This window comes from Onychostoma macrolepis, chromosome 22 (assembly GCF_012432095.1).
Source record: "Onychostoma macrolepis isolate SWU-2019 chromosome 22, ASM1243209v1, whole genome shotgun sequence".
Taxonomy (NCBI): Eukaryota; Metazoa; Chordata; class Actinopteri; order Cypriniformes; family Cyprinidae; genus Onychostoma; species Onychostoma macrolepis.
Window position 1 is genome coordinate 6,635,511 of NC_081176.1, and position 24,907 is coordinate 6,660,417.

At 34.2% G+C, this 24,907-nt stretch overlaps 1 protein-coding gene across 4 annotated transcripts in view; it reads right to left on the reverse strand.

Annotated features, from left to right (window-relative positions):
• si:zfos-588f8.1 overlaps window positions 1-24,907 on the reverse strand; it is a 49,038-nt gene that overhangs the window by 18,885 nt on the left and 5,246 nt on the right. For all 4 annotated transcript variants that reach the window (XM_058759865.1, XM_058759868.1, XM_058759869.1 and 1 more), the window contains exons 2-9: window positions 16,753-17,649; window positions 6,671-6,765; window positions 3,240-3,302; window positions 2,042-2,141; window positions 1,463-1,563; window positions 1,234-1,363; window positions 227-316; window positions 26-142 (exon numbers count right to left, since the gene is read on the reverse strand). In XM_058759865.1, coding sequence (XP_058615848.1) covers window positions 26-142; window positions 227-316; window positions 1,234-1,363; window positions 1,463-1,563; window positions 2,042-2,141; window positions 3,240-3,302; window positions 6,671-6,765; window positions 16,753-17,589 — 1,533 coding nt within the window. In that variant the 5' untranslated portion in view covers window positions 17,590-17,649. The remainder of the gene's footprint in view (window positions 1-25; window positions 143-226; window positions 317-1,233; window positions 1,364-1,462; window positions 1,564-2,041; window positions 2,142-3,239; window positions 3,303-6,670; window positions 6,766-16,752; window positions 17,650-24,907) is intronic.

Consider the following 24,907-nt stretch of genomic DNA (forward strand, 5'->3'; position numbering starts at 1 on the left):
ATTGTTGCGGTTTCATACGTCTTACCGAAACTGACTCCTCCATGTCTCTCTTATTAAGCAGCGCGTGATTGATCCGCAGGACGATCCAGTCGAACAGGGCGCTGTACAGTGACTTGGCCATGGAGTCTCGAGCAGTGATCGCCTGCACAAACGACACTCATTTAGCTACAAAACACCTGGACGCTCTGCTAAAAGCGGTGTATGAAAGCAGACGGCTCTAGCGCACCTCGCTGTGGCTGTAGGGCAGAATCAGCTTGTCGTTTACAGTCACTGTTTTCCTCTTGGTGAGAGCCTCCACCAACAGCTCCTCCTTAACCTGGAGGAAAACAGCACAACGCTTGTGAAATGACATCAAAAATATCCAACAAACTAGAGCATGAAATCATGTGATCAACTAAAGAAAATGAAGGAAAATCTGTTTTTCCCCATTCAATAGGTCAACACAATAATAAAAACAACAACAGTGTAAATAATAATAACTATTAATGTAACATTAATATTTACACTTTTTAAAATGTAATAAAAATAAATATATTAGTAGTACAATAATACTATTGTACTATAAAATAAAAAGCAGTAATAACAGCAGCAAATAATAAATGTAAAATGAAAATATATAAAATCATTACAAATATTTTATCAATATTTTTATATATTTATTTCATTTAAATTATTAATTAAATTCAAGAGACATTACTGTTTCTATAATAGTATCGCAATGTAAAAAAAAAATATTCAATAAAAATATTATAAATAAAACAATATATAGATAATATATATATAGAAAAGATAATAATAATAATTATTATTATTATTATAATTATTATATAAACATGACAATTACATTAAAATATTTATAAAATAATATTCTTATTTTAATAATAATAATTATATTTTATTTAAGGAATAAAAATGTAATCAATACAGAAATATTACTACTGGAGTAACTATAAAATATAAAAAAAAAAAAGCATTTAATAATAGTAATTACAATAATAATAATAATAATATTTAATAAAATAAGAACAATAATAAAATTACAAATACTGAACTTTTATTTTGGCAGATTTCATTAATACAAATTTGGGAAGGTATCCATGCATTAATTACATTTATTTAAAATGCATTTGAAAACATAGCAATATTTTTTTTTCAAATTCACATGCGTAAAGAAATAATAATACAGAAATCTGCATAAATACACAAAAATCACATCCCTGATGGCAAGTTTACCTTAAGCAGGTCTGAGAGTGTGGAAAGCACCTCCGGCGGCCCCACGTCCAGACCTTCCTCTCTGCCGGACGACTTCTGACTGTACGTCACGTTACCCAGATACAAGATGGCCGACAGGACAGAGAATATCCTATGAAGAACACAACCCAAAACATCTCAGATACTTCATTTCCTCCTTCTGAACATCAACAACGTGTCTGAAGACATCTGTGGTAACGGTTTGACTCACTGTCTCTTGGTGGCTGGCAGAAAGCCGACCATCTCCATCGCCTGCTGCAGTCGCTCGAAGTCGTGCCGGAGATCATCCGCATCTTCTATTGTAAAGTTTTGCTGCAAACGAAAACCAAAAATGGCAAAAAATTTATTTCTAATATTAATATATATAATATATTAATTAATATATATGCGTGTATTTAAAATATAATTAATACACCATTTTTTTTTAATTAAGCGGTCTGAATGAATGATTCAATGACTCATAATACTTCACTTGTTTAATTACTGGATGAATCAGCATTTTTGAATGAATCTATTGAATGAATGATTCAATAAAAATGGGATAGTAAGGGTGTTTGAATCAAGATCTTTTAACAATTAATAGTGCAGCTCTACTAGGGATGCACTGAAATTCAAATTCTGGGCCGAAACCGCAACCGAAAACTCTGGATGCACTTGGCCGAAAACTGAAAAATTTTCGGAAAAATTTCAATGCATCCCTAGTAAACACTGTTGATGAGGGATAAGGCGGCTGTTTTATTTTGTAAAGCGATCATTTGTGTATATATATCATGTATGTGAGAGCGTTCACCTGTTTGAGGTAGAAGTATTCTTCTGGCTGCAGGAGTCTGAATTCGCGTCGCTCGTCTTCCGACGCACCAACCAGCAGATAGTAAAACACATGGTAGTTCCTGTGAGAGGAGGAAAAACCATGATTTATTAACGGTAGCTCGACAAGCTACACGTTCCTCGTGATTTAAGGTAAACAACAGTCAAGCTACCGCTTTGAGAAACTGGTTAACTACACTTCACGTTGCTGATAAAACGCACTTATGAACACTGAAGCTACTGAAGGAGATGATATGTTGTTTTTGGACCGATTCATTTACATGAATCATTTGAACGAATCAGTTCATTCAAAAAGCCTAGTACAATTTATTTGTTGATTTAAATAAAATATATTTTTTTTAAATCCCTCAAAATGTATTTATTTATACATTAAATTTGAAAGTGCCATTTTAGGATCAATTCATTTACATGAACCATCTGAATGATTCAGTTGATTCATTTATAATGGTACTACTTAATTATGCTGATTTAAATTAAAATACTCATTGTATTTTTTTTTCTCCAACCAAAGATTAATTTATTAATTTGAACACATTTATATCTTCCATTTATTTATTCATATATTAGCCTACATTTGAAGAAGTTGTCATCTTATTTCTGGACCAAATCATTTGCATTAACCATTTGAATGAATCGCTTCATTCATAAATGGTACTATTCGACTCTGCTCAAAAATACTCAGTCTAATATAGTCTTTTTTTATTTATTTAAAATTATGTAGATTTACCTGTACGTTACATTTGAAGAAGGTGATATCTTGTTTTTGAACCAATTAATTTACATGAACCATTGAATGAATCAATTCACTCATAACTCACAGTACTATTAGGATTTCCTCTATTTGAATCATTTGAATGAATCAAAAGCACATGCTACTTATCTAATGAATCAAAGCTATTTTACAGTATTTTGAACTGAGGCGCGCAGTCACGGTATTGAAAAGCTTCGCTCAGTTAGCAGCGGCTCTATTTTTAGTCGTCTCTGTTTTTCAGGTTTTGCAGGCTGATGATCTGCAGCAGTCGTGCTGAGCTGATGCGAGCTGATAATAATGAGGTTAACGCTGCAGAAACGGCTGTGAGAGCGATGGGTCGACAGATATGGTGGGAAACATCAAACCAGCCTGGTTTTCATCGCAAAGCAGCGACGTTTAGCAGTCGTACCTCTCGTTCTTCTCTCTGGACACCAGACGGGACTTTTCCAGCAGATATTTCTCAACCACGGCCCTGAAACACAACGACAAACACGACAAACCTCAGTCTCTGACACAAAGCAGCGCTTCAAAGCGCACCGATGTTCTGAACAAAACCCTCAGTAGAACCCATTCACTTTCTGTACAGGCATTTAAGAAAGAAACCAAACCAAGCAGATCTGGGATGGATCACAATATCACAAACTTTCTGATGTTTACATACTTTGTAAGAATACTTTGTAATATAAACAATATTTATTCATTTATTAGCTGGGCATATTTTCATAAAACATGCATTTTCATCTTATATAGTCATTACTGTGAAACTGCGATCAGCTTTTATGTTACACATGAGAATTGTATAGTAATGTACTTTTTAAATAATAAATATATTATTACTATTTCTTGTGCTATTAATTTTATGTTGATATAAACGAAAATATTAATGGTAATATTTCTAAACAACGCAAAATATTATTTGTAAAGTTTTTTTTTTCTCCTAAAAAAATTGTATACTACATTTCTTCATTAATTTATTTACATATTATAAGTATTCATGTATTTATTAACATCTACATTTATTTATATAGTACATTACTGATTTAATAAATATTTATACATCATGGTAGTATTAATGCTGATTTAAAATATTCATTACAATATAATTATTTATCGCAAAGGCTCTCATGGCTCTGTATAAATTTATATATTTTTGGAGGGGGATCTGTATTTAATTAATTTATTATGGTATTACATTTAAAGAGTTCAGATTTATTAAAATCTGTTTATCATTTAATTTATGTATGTATACAATGCTATTTATTAACATTTACTCGTATATTAAATTTATGTATTTATTTAGCAATGTTTACATTTATTTACACATTAAATCATTTAATTTAAAAAAAACATTTGATTTATTAAATAGTTTAATTTATGCTATTATTTACTTACTTACATTTACCCGTATATTAAGTATATTTATTAATTAACATGTATTTACACATTACATCATTTATTTTTGTAAACGTATTTGATTTAAACTGTTTATTTTATGTATTTATATAATAAAGCTATTCATTGACATTTACTTGTATAGTAAATGTATTTATTAACATTGATCATGTTTACATTTATTTACACATTAAATAATTTACTACTTTTAAATGTATTTATTAAATTTATTCAGATATTAGATTTATTTAGATTTTAAATGCATTTATACATCATGGTAGTATTTATGCTGATTTAAATTGATTTAAAATATTCATTGTAATACAGACTTTCTCCACTTTATTTAACATGCATTAATCTTTACATTTTTTCTTGTTCTTAGTAATTTAAGTTAAGCATTTATATATTGAAGTTATTTATTTATTATTTGTTATTAGTTATTTATTAGAAGTCAGTGTATTAGTGTGTAGTGCTGACTTGCTGAGCGTCATCCAGTGAATAGAGCTGAACTCGAGCGGGCCACAGGACAATAGAGCGACTGAGCATCCGGAGGGCTTTATTGACTCTCGGCTCTATCACACTCTCATGGCCTTTGTTTAGAGGAACACAAGCGCAGCGCTGGCACAACGCATTGTGGGTAAATGACACACCAGTGTTTGGCCAAGAAGCGTCCAGGTAACATTAATCCAAACAAAGGAATTTTGCTTATTTTTAATACCATTGTGTGTCTATATGTCTCATATATATATGTATATGTGTGTTTGTACTGCTTTTTGTGGTTTACGGGGACAAAATTTGTATAATGACATGGGTATGACAGAGGTATTACAATTTGAAGGTGGTTTATGAGGACACTGCCTATGTCCCCGTAAATCAAAAGGCTTAAAAAACATACTAAATGGTGTTTTTTTTGAAAATCTAAAAATGCCTGTAGTTTCCTGTAAGGGGTAGGTTTAGGTGTAGGGTAATAGCACATACAGTTTGTCCAGTATAAAAACCATTACGCCTATGGAGAGTCCCCGTAAACCACAAAACAAACGTGTGTGTGTATATAATATATATATATATATATATATATATGTGTATATAATATAAATAAATAAATAAATATATATATATATATATATATATATATATATATATATATATATATATATATATATATATATATATATATATATATATATATATATATATAATTTTTTTTTTAATTATGTATTTTATTTTAATATGAAATTGATATATTTTTAGATTTATGATTTTTATTTTATTTTATGTATTTATTAAATTAAATTTATTCAGAAATTAAATTTATTCACATATTAACACTTCTTTATTCATTACATTTATTTACATATCATATTTATGAACTGGCATTGTCATTTATTACACAAAAATATATATTTTATTTTAATAATGTATTTAAATAATATAAGCATTCATATTTTATGGAAGTAATTATTTATGCCGATTTAAATCAAGCATTTTTTTCTTAATATATTCATTTATATATTATATTAATGTTTTCATTTACATATTAAAATGTATCCATTAAATCTTTAGATTTATTCATTCATTACATTATTAAAATTACTCATTTATTCTATATTTGAATTAAATGTATTTATTTAGATATTACTTTTCTTTAGTTATTAAATGTTTTAATTCATCATGGTACCATTTATGCTGATTTGTGAAATTCTTTGACAATAATATAATTTGTGAAATTCTTTGATTGAGATATATATATATATATATATATATATATATATATATATATATATATATATATATATATATATATATATATATATATATATATATATATATATATATATATATTCATTTATTTAATGAATGTATTTATTTATTACATTTAATAAATATATTTATATAATACATTTATTTATCAAATGTATTTTATATATTTATTTAGCTAGTTATAAAATTTACCTATTTACTTATAAACAAATTTTTTATTTAATTGTTATTCAATCATTCAGTTATTTATTACTTCCTTATCCACTGACTTTTTCTTTTTACTGCGCAACTTTAGTTCAGTTTTATATTGTAAGGGCCAGACGCGCCTGGGACACGATTCGTTCACACCTCAAATAAACATTAAACCTCTCATGTGAATGGAAAGAAGCTAAAAAAGGAGATGAGCAGATAAAAACAGTAAACTGGACAGATGGCGGTTCAGATGACATGTGAAATTCACCCAGAACGAACAATAAACCACAGAAAATGATCTCAGATAAGAGGCGGCAGCTCTTCTGAGGAGGAAGTGTGTCGATGTGGAGGAGGAAGTGGCTCGTGTGACGTCAGACGGCAGGGTGTGGGTGTGTGAGTGAGTGAGTGAGTGTGTCTGTGTGTGTGTGTGTGTGTGTGTGTGTGTGTTTGTGTGTGTGAGAGAGTGTGAGTGTGAGAGAGATAGCAGACACTCACCCACGCACCACGCCGCTCTCCAGGTAATTGACCTGGATGAACTTCCCGAATCGGCTGGAGTTGTTGTTGTGGGCCGTCTTTGCGTTGCCAAATGCCTGCGAAAGAAAAAGGAAGAAAAAAACAGGATGTATGACTTTGTAAAATGAGATTTTGTAAAAAGACAAGATATGCACAAGATATATATATATATATATATTTTTTTTTTTTTAAAGCAAGATATGCACGTGTATTGTTTTCATGTGTGCAAACAAAATGTCCAGACAAATAATCTTTACACTTTGTAAAAAGAAAAATCTTAAAATGTATTTACTGGTTTAAAATTGTGCACTTAATCCAAAACATAATAAAAATTAGATACGAATAATTAAAACATTATTAATAATATTATATTACCATGATGCATAATAATTTAATTTAATCATAAATTGTTATTGTATTATTATTATTATTATTACTATTGATGATGATGATGATTATTATTATTGTTATTGATGATGATGATTATTATTATTATTATTTTAACCATCATTTAATTATCATCATCAATTATTCATAATATTATTGTAACTAACATGTGGCATAACAACAACAATAATAATTATTTTAATAATTCTCTAATTTTATTCATTTGAAAAATTAATGGATAAATAAACTTAAAACAAAACCAAAAATCAAAAACCTCGTATATTTAAATACTTTATAAAGATGATTGAAGAGACGAACAGAAACCTTCTATCATAAATCAGATGAAATCACATTCAAGCAGTTTCAGATGCAAATAATAGCAGACGATCCTCGTCCGAGTGCAATAAAACAAACACTGCTCTGTATTTGAGTGAATCTGCCTGAACGTGTGGGACAAAGCTTTTACGCTGTGACTTGTGAAGAGCAGTTTGATGTTATCGCTGCAAACCACACAATCATCTCCTCCTCCATCGGTTCACACCTCCAGCATCGGGCGGCCCATCTGTGCTGGAACTGGTGTGTTTTAGTGCCGCGGGCGAATGCCAGCCTCTGGCCCTGGCCCTCAATGCGCCACAGTGTTCGCCGGACTCGGCCACAAAAGCCCTGCCACGGGGAAAGTGGCTCTGCATGCTAAAGAGGAGGCTTTGTGCCAGACAGCAGTGGAAAAACAGCCCGCTCCAGACGGGACGGGGGGAAGGGCGCTAACCTAATTAAGATTCCCTGCGCTCGACCTTTGACCTGCTTCCAAAGCGCACGGCTATATATTGGGGAGAGCTGGAGCAGATACTGTAACCAATCAGGACTGCTGAGCTTAAAGAGACAGTTCACCTAAAAACGACGATCTGGTCACTGTTGACTTCATGACGTTACAGACCATGTTGTTTGTGTTCACAGTAAATAAAAATATATAAAAAAGTAAAATAAATGAATAAATAAAAAACCAAACAAATAAATAAACATGCATATAAATTGTCTATAGAAAAGTTTTTGTTCCCAAAATTTTTCAAATAAATAAAAATAACTACATAAAACAATCAACTACAAAATAAAAATGACTAACAAACTCAATTTTATATTAAATAATAATAATAATAATAATAATAATAAAATAAATAAATAAAATGAAAGCAAAAATTATAAACGACAATAAAAAGTAATTTAAAAATTCATAAAACTATTTTATTGTTAAAACATTACTATTTATATTACTAATTATATTATATATATATAACAAACAACAGATGTTGTTATTTATTTTATAGCTGTTCTAATTATTGAAAAGTTTAAGATTAAAGATGGAGATAAGTAAAAATAATGAATAAATAAAACAAATAACTAAATAAAAACAAAAATAAATAGTAACTAACTAAATAAATGAATATTAATTAAATAAGTAAATAAGTAATAAATAAAAATATGAAATAAGTAAATGACAAAAACAATCTGTAACTAAATACAAAATAAATCAGTAAACAAAAATAAATGAATAATGATTAAATAATAGGTAAATAATGAATCAATTAAAAAGTAAAAAGAAAGAAATTAAAGTAAATAAAATAATGAAATAAAATAAATAAACAGAACAAATTATGACCAAGTAAACCAAAATAAATAAACAATAAAAATAAGTAAAAAACTAGTAGATTAAAATAGGAATAAATAAAAATAAAAAGAACTAAATAAAAAAAATGCAAGTAAGTAAAAATAAATAGCATAATAAACAGCAGAAGCAACAACCTTTTTGGGGTACATTTTTCTTTCTCAAGGCAAACAAAATGCAGCATTTCACTAAAATGTACCTTTTTTATCTTGACTTTAAAATAGATTCTGGGACTGAAATCACGAGATTCATAAAAAAAAGTAGTCAGTCAGAAACAGTTTTGCTTTGGCACGAGCGGTTGACGATTGCTAGATAAACAACAGCACAGTTTCTCAAGAAACTGAACTCGAGACAACAATTCAGATTAAACCCGTCTTCAGAGACTCCTGCTGATTGGTCGCCGGACTCTAAGGGTATGAGGAAACTCCACGCGACCGCCGAGGCCAACAGGACTATTTCTCTGTCAGAATGTTGCAACAGCCGCACAAATGCTGAAGCCTCTTCTGCAGAGCTGCGAGAGGAAATTAGACGGGGCAGGGGAGAAGAGCGAAATCTGCCGACCTGTTTGGACTAGTTCTTATTCTGCTCTGTTATTTGGGAGTCAGCTTTCCACAGATTTCCACAACAAAGCCGCGAGGCTCTGCTTCCGTATTGAAACTGGAACTTCGACAACAATAAATCCCATTAAGCTGAACTGGCCGCTCGCCATTTAGCAAATTAGCAGCATCAAAACACCTCAGGTTTGAGCAGAAGCAGGGACGGACCCTTTGAGTCACTCTGAAAACTGAAACAACAGAATCAGCATACCTGGTCTGAGAAAGACTATTTTAAAGGAAGAAATAATTAATTACATAAATATTAACATATAAACATTAATATAATTATTTTAATATTATTTTCTTTTATTAAGATTATAAATTAATTTATAATTGACAATCTATCTTATAATATATTTTTATTAATATTTTTTTTCAAAGGATGAAATAATTACATAAATATTTAAACATTAAAGGTCCCATGGCATGAAAATTTTACTTTATGAGGTTTTTTTAACATTAATATGAGTCCCCCTAGCCTGACTATGGTCCCCCAGTGGCTAGAAATGGCGATAGGTGTAAACCGAGCCCTGGGTATCCTGCTTGTCCTTTGAGAAAATGAAAGTGAAAAAAACTGAACATAAACATAGGAGCCTGAGAAAAATGCTCATTTTAGAAGAACATTTCAAATGGCACTTAGAGGCTTTTGCATCTGAACTCTTCATACATATACATATACATATACATGGGCTCGACATTAACGCTTGTCCGCGACAAGTGAATGTTTTGGACGGGCAAGTGAAAGAGAAATTTACTTGCCCAATCGGACAAGTAACTTGAAAAAGTCAATACCAAAAACAATAACTGCCTTTATTTGTGATATAGCCTTTGTTATAGGGGTGTGTGATTATATATCGTTTGCGATAATTTCGTAATTGTTGTTTTAACGAGTATATTGCAAGAATCAAACAAAGAGTGCACGCATAATTACGTCAAGTCGTCTAGGTTAGACTAGCTCACGTGCATTCTTTCACTGCATGATTCAGTATTACAATTACAATGCATGAAGAATGATCAGAAAATTCAGGATATGGGGGAGGAAAATGTATGCATTTATATCATTTCATATAGTTAATATCACACGAAGATCGAAAGCCGTTTTATTTTATTTTTTGCTTCAAAAATCATCATGATTACAAATGTGATAACAGTTCAAAAAACAATAAGTTAACATTAAGAGACTTACGTTTTAGACACCATATTGCCTGTTTTTGCTCTATTCACCAACAAAAATAACTCCAAACACAGCCACAGTGCTGTTTTGCGTCTCTGAGGAACATGACGGTGTTTTGTGCCTGAATGAATCAACCGTTTAAATGATTCGGTTCAGTCGCAATGATTCACTTATTAACAGTGACTTGATGCCACCTACTGGTAGTTTTAATTTCACATTTACAGTATTAAAAAAAAAAAATTAATTTCAAATATCAGTATTCAACGTTTTATGTATCAAAACATTATTTATTCATTTGCAACTGCAGGTTAAAGCTAATAAGTAAATATTAGCATTTTATTTTTAAGTTTACTATAAAATAATTGTATTTGTATTTAATTCTAACTTTTTATTTTAAAATATAATAGTATTATCACACTATTATTTTGTTCATTATTTCATTTAAAAAGAAAAATCTAAATAAACTAAATGTGTTTTGTATAACTACAATAAATAATTATATTTATAACTCAATTTAACTTAATTTTTCTCTCCGGACAAGTAACTTTTATACTCGGACAAGTAAATGACAAATTTACAACCACATGAGAATGCTTAATGTCAATATATACACATATACATATATATATATATATATATATATATACACACACACACACATACGTTTAGTAACTTTTTGAACAAATTATTTATATTACATATATACACAAGTATGTTATATTTACATAAGTATTTAAATACTAATAAATTATTAATGTAATAACTTATTCATTAATTCATAAATGATTAAATTATAATTAAATAACTTCTATTAGATATTTAATATAAGTATTAAAATATCATAAAATTACATTATACTATACACACACACTGATTAAATATAATAAAATGAACAATTTTCAAAATTATTTCTAAAATTATTTATATTACACACACACACACACATATACATACATATATATATATATATATATATAAAATATTTGGATCACAAAAGAACACTGTATATCCAAACACACAATGCAAGACTATTCCTTTATATCCAAACACTGGTGCCTGAACCGCACGTTCACCCATCTGGTGAAATCCAAGCCATCCATACAATGCATCTGGAATCAACAAAGGTCCTATTCTCAAAGCCATTTTATTAAAAGGCCAGTAGAATCCTATTACTCACAAATAACACTATGAGATGCTCACATGACTGTTAAATATAGCTGCTTCTCCTTTTATTCACGGCCTCGGAGCCATCGAGCACAAACATCGGGCCAAGACAATCTGGCCATCTCAAGTGAGCTGCGTGACTTCATTCATTTTCCAAGTCTTCAGCATGAACACAAAAGGAAGACTCGGTTGCGTTGCGATATCGGGTTAGCTGGTGACAGCGTGTACAAGCGCTAATTGAGATCACAGACACAATAGCATGTCAACGAACGTCTTTCAAGCAGAACGAGGCGACAATTCATTAGCTCATGACAACAGTTTGCACATTATCTAAAAAAAGTGTGTGGAAAATATTCCTAAATTAGGGCCCTATGATCTCTGTGATGTGGAAAACGCAGACAGAATCTAATCATAAAAACAGAATTTACTGTATAACGCGGAATGTCACGGAATTTGCCAAATTTTGGATGGATAAATCAAAAGTAGTTTAGTACACTTAAATCGTAAATTTGCACATATCTGTAAAAATGAATTTCGCAGACGCGTGGTTTCGTTCGCTACACACATACTGAAGTGTGTTTTCAGTGTCTGCCGCCTCGATATATGAGTACATAAACACAAACAATCTCTAGAACTGCTCTGAGAGTCATGTCATGAGCATTTTACCATTTCTTTTGAGTAAAACTATCGTCATATCGCTACAAACAGAAACCTAAAGATCTTCACAGCAACCCGTCAAAATAAAAGTTTGGTTTAACTTGAAGAAACTGTGACAGAAATATATTACTTAATGTAATGATAGCACTACTACTACTACTACTTATACAAATTATTATTAAATTAAAACAGGCAAAAAAACAACAACAAAAAAAAAACGGAATCCAGAACAATTAAAATGGAAAAAAACAGAATTTAGAAAACAATAAAATGGAATTTGGGAAAAAATGAAACTGATTTCATAGGGCCCTACTAACTAGAAGAACTAGGGAAAAAAACAGTGATGGCTGCCTTAGCATTAGGACAAATTGCCTTTAGGGAATGAAAAGGCACATGGAGTGCTTACAAGAAAAATAGTCCTAAAAATGGTGCAGCAGTTCAGAAATCACTCTAATAAACACAAATATGATCTGAACTCTTTAAACGAACAGAAAGTTTGCTGGAAACTGGAGACGATCGAGGTTATTAGGTCTCCAACGCGACTAATGACAGAATGGACTCTTGAGCCATTTTATTGTAGACTTTTCCACATGTCGACATTCCACGTCTCATTACAGCCGTCCCACCAAAAATAGCTCAGACCGTCTCAGGAGCCAAACTCCACCACACAAGACTAACACAAAGCCGAGAGATAAACAATGGCCACGAAATAGCCATTACGGCTTCCTGAGGAACAATATGCTGACTCTCGACACCCAGTGAGCAGACCGGCCAATGGGGAGCGAAGGCTCTACAGCTACCACTTCCTGTTGCAAAAAAAAAAACTGCTTCCTGTTGAAGTGATCAGCCAGAGGGAAGTTCCTGTCTGCGGGCAGCAGAAGCATTACTTCAGAGGACTCTCATGTATAAATATGAGCACTACGTGCAATAGAAAGCCGCATTGTTGCACAGAAACATCTGTAAACAGAAAGCAAAGATGTTTGCAGAGCCATTTGAGAGCTCAATGCCATTTGCAGAGTCTCCTAACTCTCCTGTTATCTGATACTCAATGACGTAATCCATAAAAGCCATTTGGATCTGGAAGAAAACCTCATTTTTGGCTTGATGGATTCCAAACTGTTTTCCTGTAGGGCACTTAACCACATTAATAGGTCAAATAGCGTGGTTTACTCGCCCTTGAAGATGCTTCTTCTGGTATTTAGTATGCATGCGTTGACGTGAAGGCCAAATATGCGTTCCAACAAAGCAGTACGGTTGTAGGAGGGGGATTATGAAAGAGTAACTCCGGTGAAAATGTGCCCAAAACCGGTCTGACGTGTTGGTCAACGACAACAGGTGCCAAACATCTCCGTTTACATCATGCAAGTTGAAACGGAGACAATAACATGCAGCTTTAAAAAGAAAGGACTGAAAAAATTACAGTTTACATTGAGTCACAGTCCATGAATTTGCTTTTAATAGAGTTTAAGGCAAAACCTAGACAAAACTATTTGCTGCTGGCCCTGGGTGAGGTGCCTCGATAGGTGACAATTAAAACCAGTGAACTATTTCACAGTTGGAAGTTTGAAAGAAGAAACTGGGACTAGGGTTGCAAAGTGACAGAAATCTTCCAGAAAATTCTGGAAATATTCCAAAAATGCTTGGAAAGTTTCCAGTAGGGATGCACCGAAATGAAAATTCTTGGCCGAAACCAAACAAATTGAAACACTGGGCCGAAGGCTGAATACCGAACAGGGCTGTGCAATTAATCGCATGCGATTTCTGAAAGGCCCTGTGGCACTGAAGACTGGAGTAATGATGCTGAAAATTCAACTTTGATCACAGCAATCAATTACATTTTACTACATATACACACATACAAAACGGTTTTTTATTTCATTACAAAATACATGCAATTTGTGCATGTATTCTTAGAAAACATAACATTCTGTAGTTTATTTAGTAAGTGTTTAAGGCCATTTTGCAATTTCAATCGTCATACAATACCCAGCAACAACCACCCTTCCTCTTCTCGAAGACATGCTTTTAAATGCTTCCTCACTGTCAACATGTTTGCTGCATTATAAAGAGTGCGTGCCACTCACTATACCCTGGTTGCTATTTGATCGCGTCACCAAACATGCCATTATTCGGTACAATTTATTCTGTCTTTTCACTTAGCTTGTTTTTTTATATATATAAATTTAAGTTGCCGAACATTCGGTGCATCCCTAGTTAGAAATGGGACATCAGCTGATGTATCCGTCAAATAGTCAAGCAGTAAAAATAACCAAAAGAACCACTATTCCGACACGTGGAAAGCTGGACAAGAAGGAACTTTGCATTGACTCACATATGGAAACATTTCGCTCAAATACACTGCAGAGAATAATAAAAGGAATATTGTGTCCTTTCTTAAAAATCAGCACCAATTGAAAGTCTTGGAAGATGAATGAGACAAAACTTCATGAGACCATAAAAGGAAGAGAAACCTCAGGGAGATCTGACTCCTATCATTGAAAACGTCTGGATTGAGGCTCGTTCTGGTTGCATTGTTCAATTGACCAGTTTCACAGGCTGCTTCTCACCACAAGTGGGGAATATTTTGTAATGAAGCCTGAAGACGCGTCTGCCAAAGGACAATGACTGTGCTGACTGCGGAGAAATGACTTCTAGTTTTCAGAAACCACAAACACTGGGGCAAGCATCAACACAAAACCTGACATCTTTCATCTCTTTCGGGACTTGCTACACAAGCAAACTCTATTCTGATAAAGGGGACTGAGATAAGAAATGACACCAAAGGATTTCTAATGACATCATGTGTACAGGAAACCTCTGAAGTACTGAGAAGAGATGTGAATCTCAGAAGAAGAGTAGGTTGGTTTTGTCTGACTGATAACTTCAAAAACAGCACTTGTATGCAAGAGTGAAATCTTGAGAAGAATGACTTTATAAGAATCTTTAGATGCTATCCCTCAAGCTGTGAAAATAAATCGCAACATCAACCCTAACCGTTCTCCAAATGCACTCTCAAGTCTCGAAAGTTAGTTTTTCCCAGGATGAGGGTTACCACTACCATAAACCGCTGTGAGATCATTGTTGGGGAAGGGTTTCTGCTGATATTTTGCAAAATAACAGAATGCACCTGAACAGGTTTATGGGACCGAGCTATAATTTTAAAGCAAGAGACATAAAACAACAAGAACTGCATGAGACACGACCCCCTGAGGAAGGCCTCCAGATGTAGGTTAGCCGGTACTGCAACATGAGCTATGCAAGTACAACAAGTTGTGACCCTGGGTTTCAAGTACAGGCTTGTGGGAAAACACTGTGTAAATAACTGATCTAAAGAGATACAGTTTACAGTGAAGACTGAGAGATCTGTGGGTAAGCTGTCATTATGGTTGTTACAAAGCATTGTTCAAAGCAGGGAGCTCTTCCAGACCCTACAATTCCTACCAAAGAGCCATTTTGTAGAAAAAGGCCTCCAAGGATTTGAAAAAATTAATGTATAATGCTCAAATAAAGACACTACACAAACACTCAACCAAATGTAAGGTTCTTGTATAACATGACTATTTTTTGGGGTTGACAACTGCAAACCGCAGACCTAACAACGGACTTCCTTTATCTTAACCATCTCAGTAACTACAACAAAACCTGTGATAGGTTTTAAAACTCTAGAGACTTGAGCTTAGAATCTGCACAGCATGAAATATCAGAGCAATTTGGCATTATGAGAAACGGTTTTCAACTATCCCATATCCCAGTAAGTCCTCCAACAAATCCACTGATCCTGAATTCAATTATTCTAGGCTTGCCTTGCAAATGTTTAAAGCAGAGTGCTTTTCCAGACCAAAAAGCCCATCTGTAGAAGTAAGTCTCAGAGGAATCAAAGTCATACACAAAACTAATGCATAATGCTCAAAAAAAGATAGAATACTGCGCAGACATCCAACATTGCCAATCAAATTGTGGGGTTCTTACAAATCTTTACCATTTTCTGGGGTAGACAACGTCTACGGTTGACAACTGTGAACCGCAAACCCATCAGTTAACTTCCTTTACCTTCACCCTTTCAATACACTAAAACAAAGCATCTCAAAGGTTTCAAAACTCTAGAGCAGTGATACTCAAATCTGGCTCGCGAGATCCACTGTCCTGCAGAGTTTAGTTCTAACCCTGATCAAACTCACCTACCTGTGATTTTCTAATGATCCTGAAGACACCGATTAGCATGCTCAGGTGTGTTTGATTAGGGTTAGAGCTAAACTCTGCAGGAAAGAGCTCTCAGCTCTAGAGACTCAACCGTAGAATCTGTCCAAGAGGATGTTGGTACTTTCCCCATGTCCCACTAAGTCCCTGAACGAATCTACTATTCCCAAATTTGCTTACAAATGAATGTAACCAAACCAAGTTTGCATCAAGGTGGTGATGATCTTACCTCCAGCACAGGTCCAGCACCCAAGATGGTTCGTTCCACGCCACTTGCATAACCCTTCTGGCTGAGAGCCGTCAAGCAGTGAATGAGGAAGTTAGTGCTTTGCGTTTTGCCTGATCCGCTCTCTCCTGAGATAACGATACACTGGTTGACATGCTTGCGCAACATGGCGTAGTAGGCTACATCAGCAATGGCAAAAATATGAGGTTCCAGCTTGCCCAACTGGTGGTTCTCGTACATTTTGACATATTTGGGGTTGTAAATGGGTAAGAACTTAAAGGGATTGATGGCAATGAGGATGCTGCCAGCGTATGTATAAATTTTATTCTTCTGAAAACGAATGCGGAGGTTGTTCAAGATGCTGTCCTCACTGAGAACCGGAAGGTTGCAGAGGTCCTCAAAGTCCTCCTGCTGGGGTGGGAGGAAGCCCCGAGCAACCAGTCGCTTGGACTCCTGCTCGTTCCCCACGGCGGGCAGGTGCATGTAGCGGATGGTGCCATCGTGGTTGCGCTCCTGCAGGAGGAAGTAAAATCCCTCTTTCTGAGAATGTTGTTCTTGGGCTTTTCTTGGCCAGAGAAGGACCCTGTGCACCGGAAGGTCGGTTGATTCAAGCACCCACTCCTCCCCACCGCACTCCTTCACCTCGGCCAGGACGTAAAGCTTGCTGGTGTCCAGTCCGAGGGTCGCTGCCGCATCCCGTATGACGCTAGCTGCGGTGGCCTCCTTGGTGACTCTGAGTGTACAGCATGAAGCCGTCTCCAGAGAGAGTCGGGGGTAGATCTGAAGTTCGTAGGCCTTTCCATCTTGGCTAGCTGTCCCATCGCCATCTTTGACACTCATTCTGACTCAGGACGAGCCCCTTCAGCATTACGTACTGCCTTCGCAACCACCATCTAGCACCTGGAAAAGAGGACGCAAAGAATTAAGACTGAAACTGCAACACCTAAAAAGCGACTAATCGATTTCTTTGATTAATCACTATTTTGCGAAGTACGAGTTTATAAAACATACAGTTAGGAATAGGCCCTACCTGTATTACAGTAAAATAAGATAGACTGGCAAAAAATTAGGCCTGAAACTAACTTGAGTGCTTTATTGATAACTTCGATTAATTACTCTATTTTGTACTTTTTGTACTCTATTTAAGTGCTTACTTTGAGTTTATAAAACATACAGATAGGAATATTACAGTAAAATGAAAGAAAAAAGAACTAGGCATGCAGTCGGCGCAGATAGCCTTGTGGGCCACGAGCTGACATACAGCGTTGTTGTGCTACGGGCATCCTGAGGTCGAATCCCGTCTTTAGGACCTTTCCCGATACCGCCCCTCTCTCTCCCACTTTGTTTCCTGTCAGTTCTGATCTGTCCTATCATAATAAAGGCAAAAATGCTAAAAAATTAATTTAAAAAAGAACTAGGCATGCAATTAATGAGTGATTAATCTATTATTTCTTCAATTAATCACTCTATTTTGCAAATACTCACCTTAATTTAAAAAATACAAATAGGAATATGACAGTAAAATAATATATAGACTGGCATAAAACCACCTCTGAACCACATTAAACGCTAGCCTAGACACAGGAAACAATACATTCATTGCCTTCTTTAAAGATTTTAATACAAATCCCTCCATTTCTTGGGATAACTCATCATCGAAGTTCACCTTGTGGCCATTTTATGAATGAATTTTGTTCCTAGCCCAGATTTTGAGTGCTGCAAAGTGACATTTACTCACAAAGGTTGTCCTTGACAGCACATAGAGCAAAGCAGCCAATAATGACATATGTCAACAACCATTTTCATTGATTTTATTGATTAGCTTTTACAGTCCTACATTCCATACTGGCCTACTTTGTTTCTTACTATTAACCTTTCACTTTTTGTTTTGGAACAAGTCCCAGCCAGTCTCATTCATCTCAATTAGATCAATCATTTGTAACCAAGAACTTCAGGATTTAATTAAAATAAATAAATAAATAAATAGAGATAAGGTGCCATTGCTGGTGCTCTTTGGATGAACCTATCGCCCCTATCCTTTATTTCTCTGGCCCGCAGCTCCCCATCTGACCTTATTATTTGCGGCGTCTGACTCAGACTAAACAGCTCCTTTATTTAATCTGCCTAAAGCGTGTCCCTCCAATAAACTCTGATCACGAGTGGCAATTGCATCTGTGTAGCTACATCACGCAGGAAACTGTGGTCACGGTTAGAGTCAGTGTGTTGCCGTGAATCTGCCGTGAGTACATAGCAGGTCTCTATAAATATACAGTACAAAGCCACAGCTGCTACATCATGGGTGTCAATATCGAGTCGACATGGCAACTGCATCCCAGCATAGCAACATGAAAGGGTTAGAAAGCACTATCGTCACATGGTTTTCGGTAGTTCCATGCACAATTTTCAAAAAAGATTTACTGTAAAACAAGACAAAAACTTGATTTACTCAAGTAAAAAAATGCAAGATGATTAAGTACATAAAACAAGATTTTAAAATAAAAATAAGAAAAATTATCATTAAGAAAATACTGCTTTGCAGTTAGCAAGGAAAGAGGAAATAGCCTAACTAAACTCTGCAAACAAAGTTGCTCAACAGGCAAACAGAGTGAATCTCATTTTGCACACGGCACTTATAATACTGGCCTGTGGTTATACTTTCTTAATGCTTTTAAAGTGTACATCATCACATGAAGGTATAATGATAATCCAATATTCCAAACAATCCTTTCAATTACTGTTTCCATCATTAAAATAATTCCATCACAAAAACAATCTATTAACATCGACATGACTTTAAAATGTACTTAATGCACACTCCAAATTAAAATTCAACTGTTTTGGTCATTTTAATAAAAGGTAATATGCTTTCATGTTCCAGTCAATTTCCTATGGAAGTGCAAATCAAATTCCCATAGAAATGAAGTCCTGTCCTGCATTCACTCAGAAATGTGTCATTTTCAGAAGTACTACAATGCTTTGTGAATGCTCCCAATGGTTTCTTGAAGAACCAAAATCTGACCTACCATTCCAACCTTATCCAACGCTGTTTATTTCATTAACAGATTACCGAATTTTGGTTTGGCTGAGTTATTTCTACGCAGCAGAACAAACGATGCGGAACACTGCACGCTTGTTCTAACTGTAAATTTGAGGATGCAAGTTATTTCCTGAAAAGACGAGAGCCAAGTGTCTTAAACAGCTGTCAGCATATAATGAGCGAAATTAAGTTACTCTGGAAAGTCCTCGTGAATGAATGGACGTGTTTTCTGATGGTTTGACATAACCGGGCAATCTTATCCACGATCAAAATCAAATCATGCAGGGGCCAAAAAATATTCCAAAGTATGACTTCTTTTGTAAATTAAAAATAAAGTAAATAAAAAAAAAAAATATCAAAAACAGCATTTCATAAAATAGCAATAAAAACTACAGCAAAAATATAAGTTAAAAAAATACTAGCTGAATTTGCTGGTAAACAATGGCTAAAAGTGTGCAAAATGAACAGTGGAAGCGTTTAAACTTTTCCAGCCTGGTTTCTCAGATGGGTGAAAGTAGGCCATCCTCCTAACTTGGCTGTTGACCATAACCAGAATCAATAAAACTCCAAGGCATGCATAAAGTCAGTGACCACAAAAACAGCATCATCATTACGGCTCATTTTGAGCTGGCCTGAAATAGACCAGCCAGGTTAACTCTTCTCTTCTCCATGAAGAACTCAAGACTGGGGAAAAAAACATGAAACCCCACTGGAGGAAAGAACAGAGTTTGATTTCTTGCTGACAGACACCTCATGTTTCAGAGAAAGTCGAACATTCCCAAAATAGAAGTAAAGGATTGTCAGCCTGGCAAATTTTGGACAGAGTTTGAAGAATTAGAACAAACATGCATCTAAAAAACCAATAGTGAGCTGCTTTGCTTACATAAGGAGCATTCTAACTGAAATGGAACCTATTTGGAACATTTTACAAAGGCAACAACACGGACACAAATAGTGCTCTACATCTGCTTCCAATAGAGTCTAACATTAGCATGTTGCTAAGCTAATGCCACAACACTCTTATAAATATCATAAATATATACAAAACACCTAAACATTAGGTAAAACAGCCAACTTTTAATGATAACCAAATATTTTTATATACACACTTTTCTGTAATGGATACTTTTTTCAGCCAAAATATCAATCAATCCTCAAAACAAGAATTTTTTGTTTTCATTTTACATATTCAACTTTTCCATTTCCTTATATATATATATATATATATATATATATATATATATATATATATAAAAGGACCAGAAAAAATAAATAAAATCACACTAAGTATACATCTAAGAATCATTTATATAAAAAAAAAAAAAAACACTGCATAGATAGAGAATGTAGCTTTATTACTACAAGTATATTTTGTATGGAAGATTATCCCCACCGCAGAATAAATTTTTTTTACTGACTTTAAATAATCGCAATTTTTAAAAGAAAAGGCCGAATTGTGAGATTTAAAAATAAATAAATAAAAACCACGTCATAAAAAATAAATAAATAAATATATTAAAATGGCAAAACTGAGAAAGAAAAAAAATAAAAGAATTATGAGAAAGTCTACATTTTTTAATATGTGATGGGAATAAGCTTTCCTAATTTTGTTTTATTACACTGGCAGATTTTTTCACTTACAAACAAGCTAAAAATTTAAAATCTGTTGAACACAAAATATACACATGCAAGACACAAACTATGAAAATCAAGTCTTAATTTCTTATGCAGTGTTTCTTCTAAAGTAAATGTACTTAATCTCATATTTTAGGTATTAACTAGAAAACAAGAAAAAAAAAAAAAAAGAGCAAAAGTTCTTTCCAAAGCAATCAAGACTTCATGTTTAACAGTCAAATGAGTTTGTTGCAATGAATTCAAATCAATGTTTTGTAACAAATCTGAGACGCTGTTCTCATTTTCATGAAGACGATTTTAGCTAAATGACTTGAATTCGTTGACATAGACTAGAACAAGCAAGACAAAGTCACCAGTGAACCATAAAACCGTTTCTTCATTTCAAAAGATCACCAGGATCGTCCCTCGCAACGGTTTTCTCAGAGGAAGCTCAACTGACTGGCACCGAAACAAACGTTTTGGCCTCTTTTGTGATTTCTGAGTCTCCTCAAGAGCCAGATCTTCATGTTTCTCTGCCGAGGCCTCCTTCAACACTTCCCTCAGATAGAGATACATGCGAGTTGGCCGAGCTCCCGGGGGAGAGAAGAGAAGAAAAAAAAGCCAAGAGGTAAATCAGTCACAGGTTCTTTATGGAGCACAGATGCAGCTGGAGACGTCATGAATGAAAGGCCCGTTGAAGTGGAATGTGCGGCTGAAACAGAAACAGGGCTTTTGTTTGAATATCAGCTCCATTTAAGAACCAAGTCTTTTAGCAGACGCGTGGGCCGAGGACAGACAAACCTCCACGGGATTCCCTACGGACGCCACCGTCATCTTTCTGGTCTGGTGGACGTTTCCTGCAGGTTTAGGCCTACGCTGAATGCTTTTCAATCAGACTGAATATGCAAAAGTCATGAAACCACCTACAGTTGTCTAGATATGACTGTTCAACGCAAGTCTGTGGGATTTTTTTGGCCGTTTTGTCTGTAGCACGAACAATGCAGTAATAACTACATTTACATTATGCAGTCTGCAGATGCTTTTATTCAAAGCGACCTACAATGTACCACATTTTCCGGAAAATAGTTGTTTTTAAGCATCTGTAACGTGCTGCGACTTAAAGTAATAGTTGACGTAAATATGAAAGTGCGCTGAAAGTGTACTCCCCTTCAGGGCATGCAAGATGTAGATGAGTTTGTTTCTTCATCAGATTTGGAGAAATGTAGCATTGCATCACTTGCTTGCTTGCAGTGAATGGGTGCCGTCAGAATGAGAGTCCAAACAGCTGTTAAAAACATCACAATAATCCACAAGTAATCCACACCACTCCAGTCCATCAACTTGACATCTTGTGAAGAGAAAAGCTGTGTTTGTAATAAACAAATCCATCATTAAGACGTTTTTCCATTTCAAACCACCACTTTTGGCTAAAATATGACTCCATAATAATGCGGTGTCTGAATCAGGAGGGAAATCTGCATAGATCAAACAGTCCAAAACTGCTCCAAACAAATATATGGGTAGATTTTGAAGCGAGAGGACAACAGGAGATGGACTTTATTACTGGAGGAAGCATTATTATGGATTATGGACTCGCATTTTAGCCAGAAGCAATGGTTTGACGTTAAAAACATATTGATGATGGATTTGTTTTTGTCTTCTCAAGATGTTAACTGATGGACTGGAGTGGTGTGGATTACTTGTGGATTATTGTGATGTTTTTATCAGCTGTTTGGACTCTCATTCTGACGGCACCCATTCACTGCAGATGATCCATTGGTGAACAAGTGATGGACTGCTACATTTCTCCAAATCTGATGAAGAAGCAAACTCTACAGTATTTGAAGTGGATCAAAACCTTTCATCAAAGTTGTCCTAAAAGCTAAAACCAAAATGCCTTCTTGTCTTAGGACAGCTTTGATGAACCTTTTTGATCCACTTCAAATGTTGACTATTTATTTTTCAGGTAAATTGTCATTTTTGGGTGAACTATTCCTTTAAGAAATAAAGATCTAAAAGCCCATTTTAGCTCAGCTAATGCTTCAGTTTCACAAAAGCAAGCTTGTTTAAAGTAAAGAGGCAAAAGTGAGTCCAGAAAGCCCTCCAACTCCTGTGAGAATTCAACACCAGCCTGAGTGGAGCTCAATAAAACATCGGCAGTAGTTTCCACAGCGGGACGCGATCTCAGCGGCCCAGACCTCCAGCGGCGGCACATGTGCTCCAGCTTTAGTTTCACCATCCTAGCGCAGTTCATCACTGGAACAAGCACCCACTGTAGACCCAAAAAACCCTACAAACTCAAAGCACAAAAACATACCCAGAAAGTGGATACAAAGACGCAAATCACTCTTTATTGCAGTACACGCTACAGACTGGAGTTTTGAGTTACTTGATTTAGAGTTGCACACACTTATAAACTAAAAATTACCAATGCTGAGATTTCCTAAATAAAATAGTTTGGTTTCTTTCTTGAAATGAAGTTTTTTTTTTTTTTTTTTTAATTGTGCACTTGAATCTCATTAGTCCAGGTCTTATTTCATCCATAAATTAAAAGAATACAATTCAATTCAAAAATAAATAAATACAACTTTTTTTAAAGACTTTTTTTTTTTTTGCATGGTGAATTTATAAAATATATAGAAATTTTACATTCATTTTAATTTTTGTCATTATTTTATAACATTGTATTTTATTTAGTGCAGTCAAACGATTAATCACATCCAAAATAAAAGTTTTTGTTAGCATAATGTGTATACTTTTATGTATATATAAATACAAACAGTATGTATTTTGAAAATATTTACAGGTATTTATATATAAATATTTATTTTCATATAATTTATATTATATATAAACAACATTTTTCTTATATATACACACATGTGCGTGTATTTATATATAAATAATACATTTACACGGTACACACATATTATGCAAACAAATACTTCTATTTTGGATGTGATTAATAGCGATTAATCGTTTAACAGCAATCTTTTTTTTTACATCACTACGTATTGATTTTTTTTTTTTTTAATGTAATCAACAAACGATTCAACAACAAATACTACTATAACTTTATATTTTACAAAACACAAAAGAACTAAATAATGAATGCTAATTTTTGAACCATGTTTGCTTGCTTGTTTGTTTTAAAACACGTCTTCCATCGCTCAGTCAAACAGATAAAATGACACGCATCAACTTTAAACCACAAACAGCTCTGAAAAAGAAAGAAATCTCATTGTTGATCTTTCTCTTGAGCTGTAAATCACTCAAAATGACTCATTGTGTTGAGTCGTAGCGTTAGCTGCTCTGATCTAGTAGCTGTTTTGAATTTTATCGAATCAGCCGACATGCGCTCTGTGCCATTTGCATGCAAACAGTTTTCCTGGACGTGCCAGAGAAAACACGGGCCTCCTAAACGCTCCGGGGCACAATCTTTGTATACAATCCTGACAAAAAACATGCAGATAGTTAGCGACCAGCAGTCAGATATACAGGCTCCAT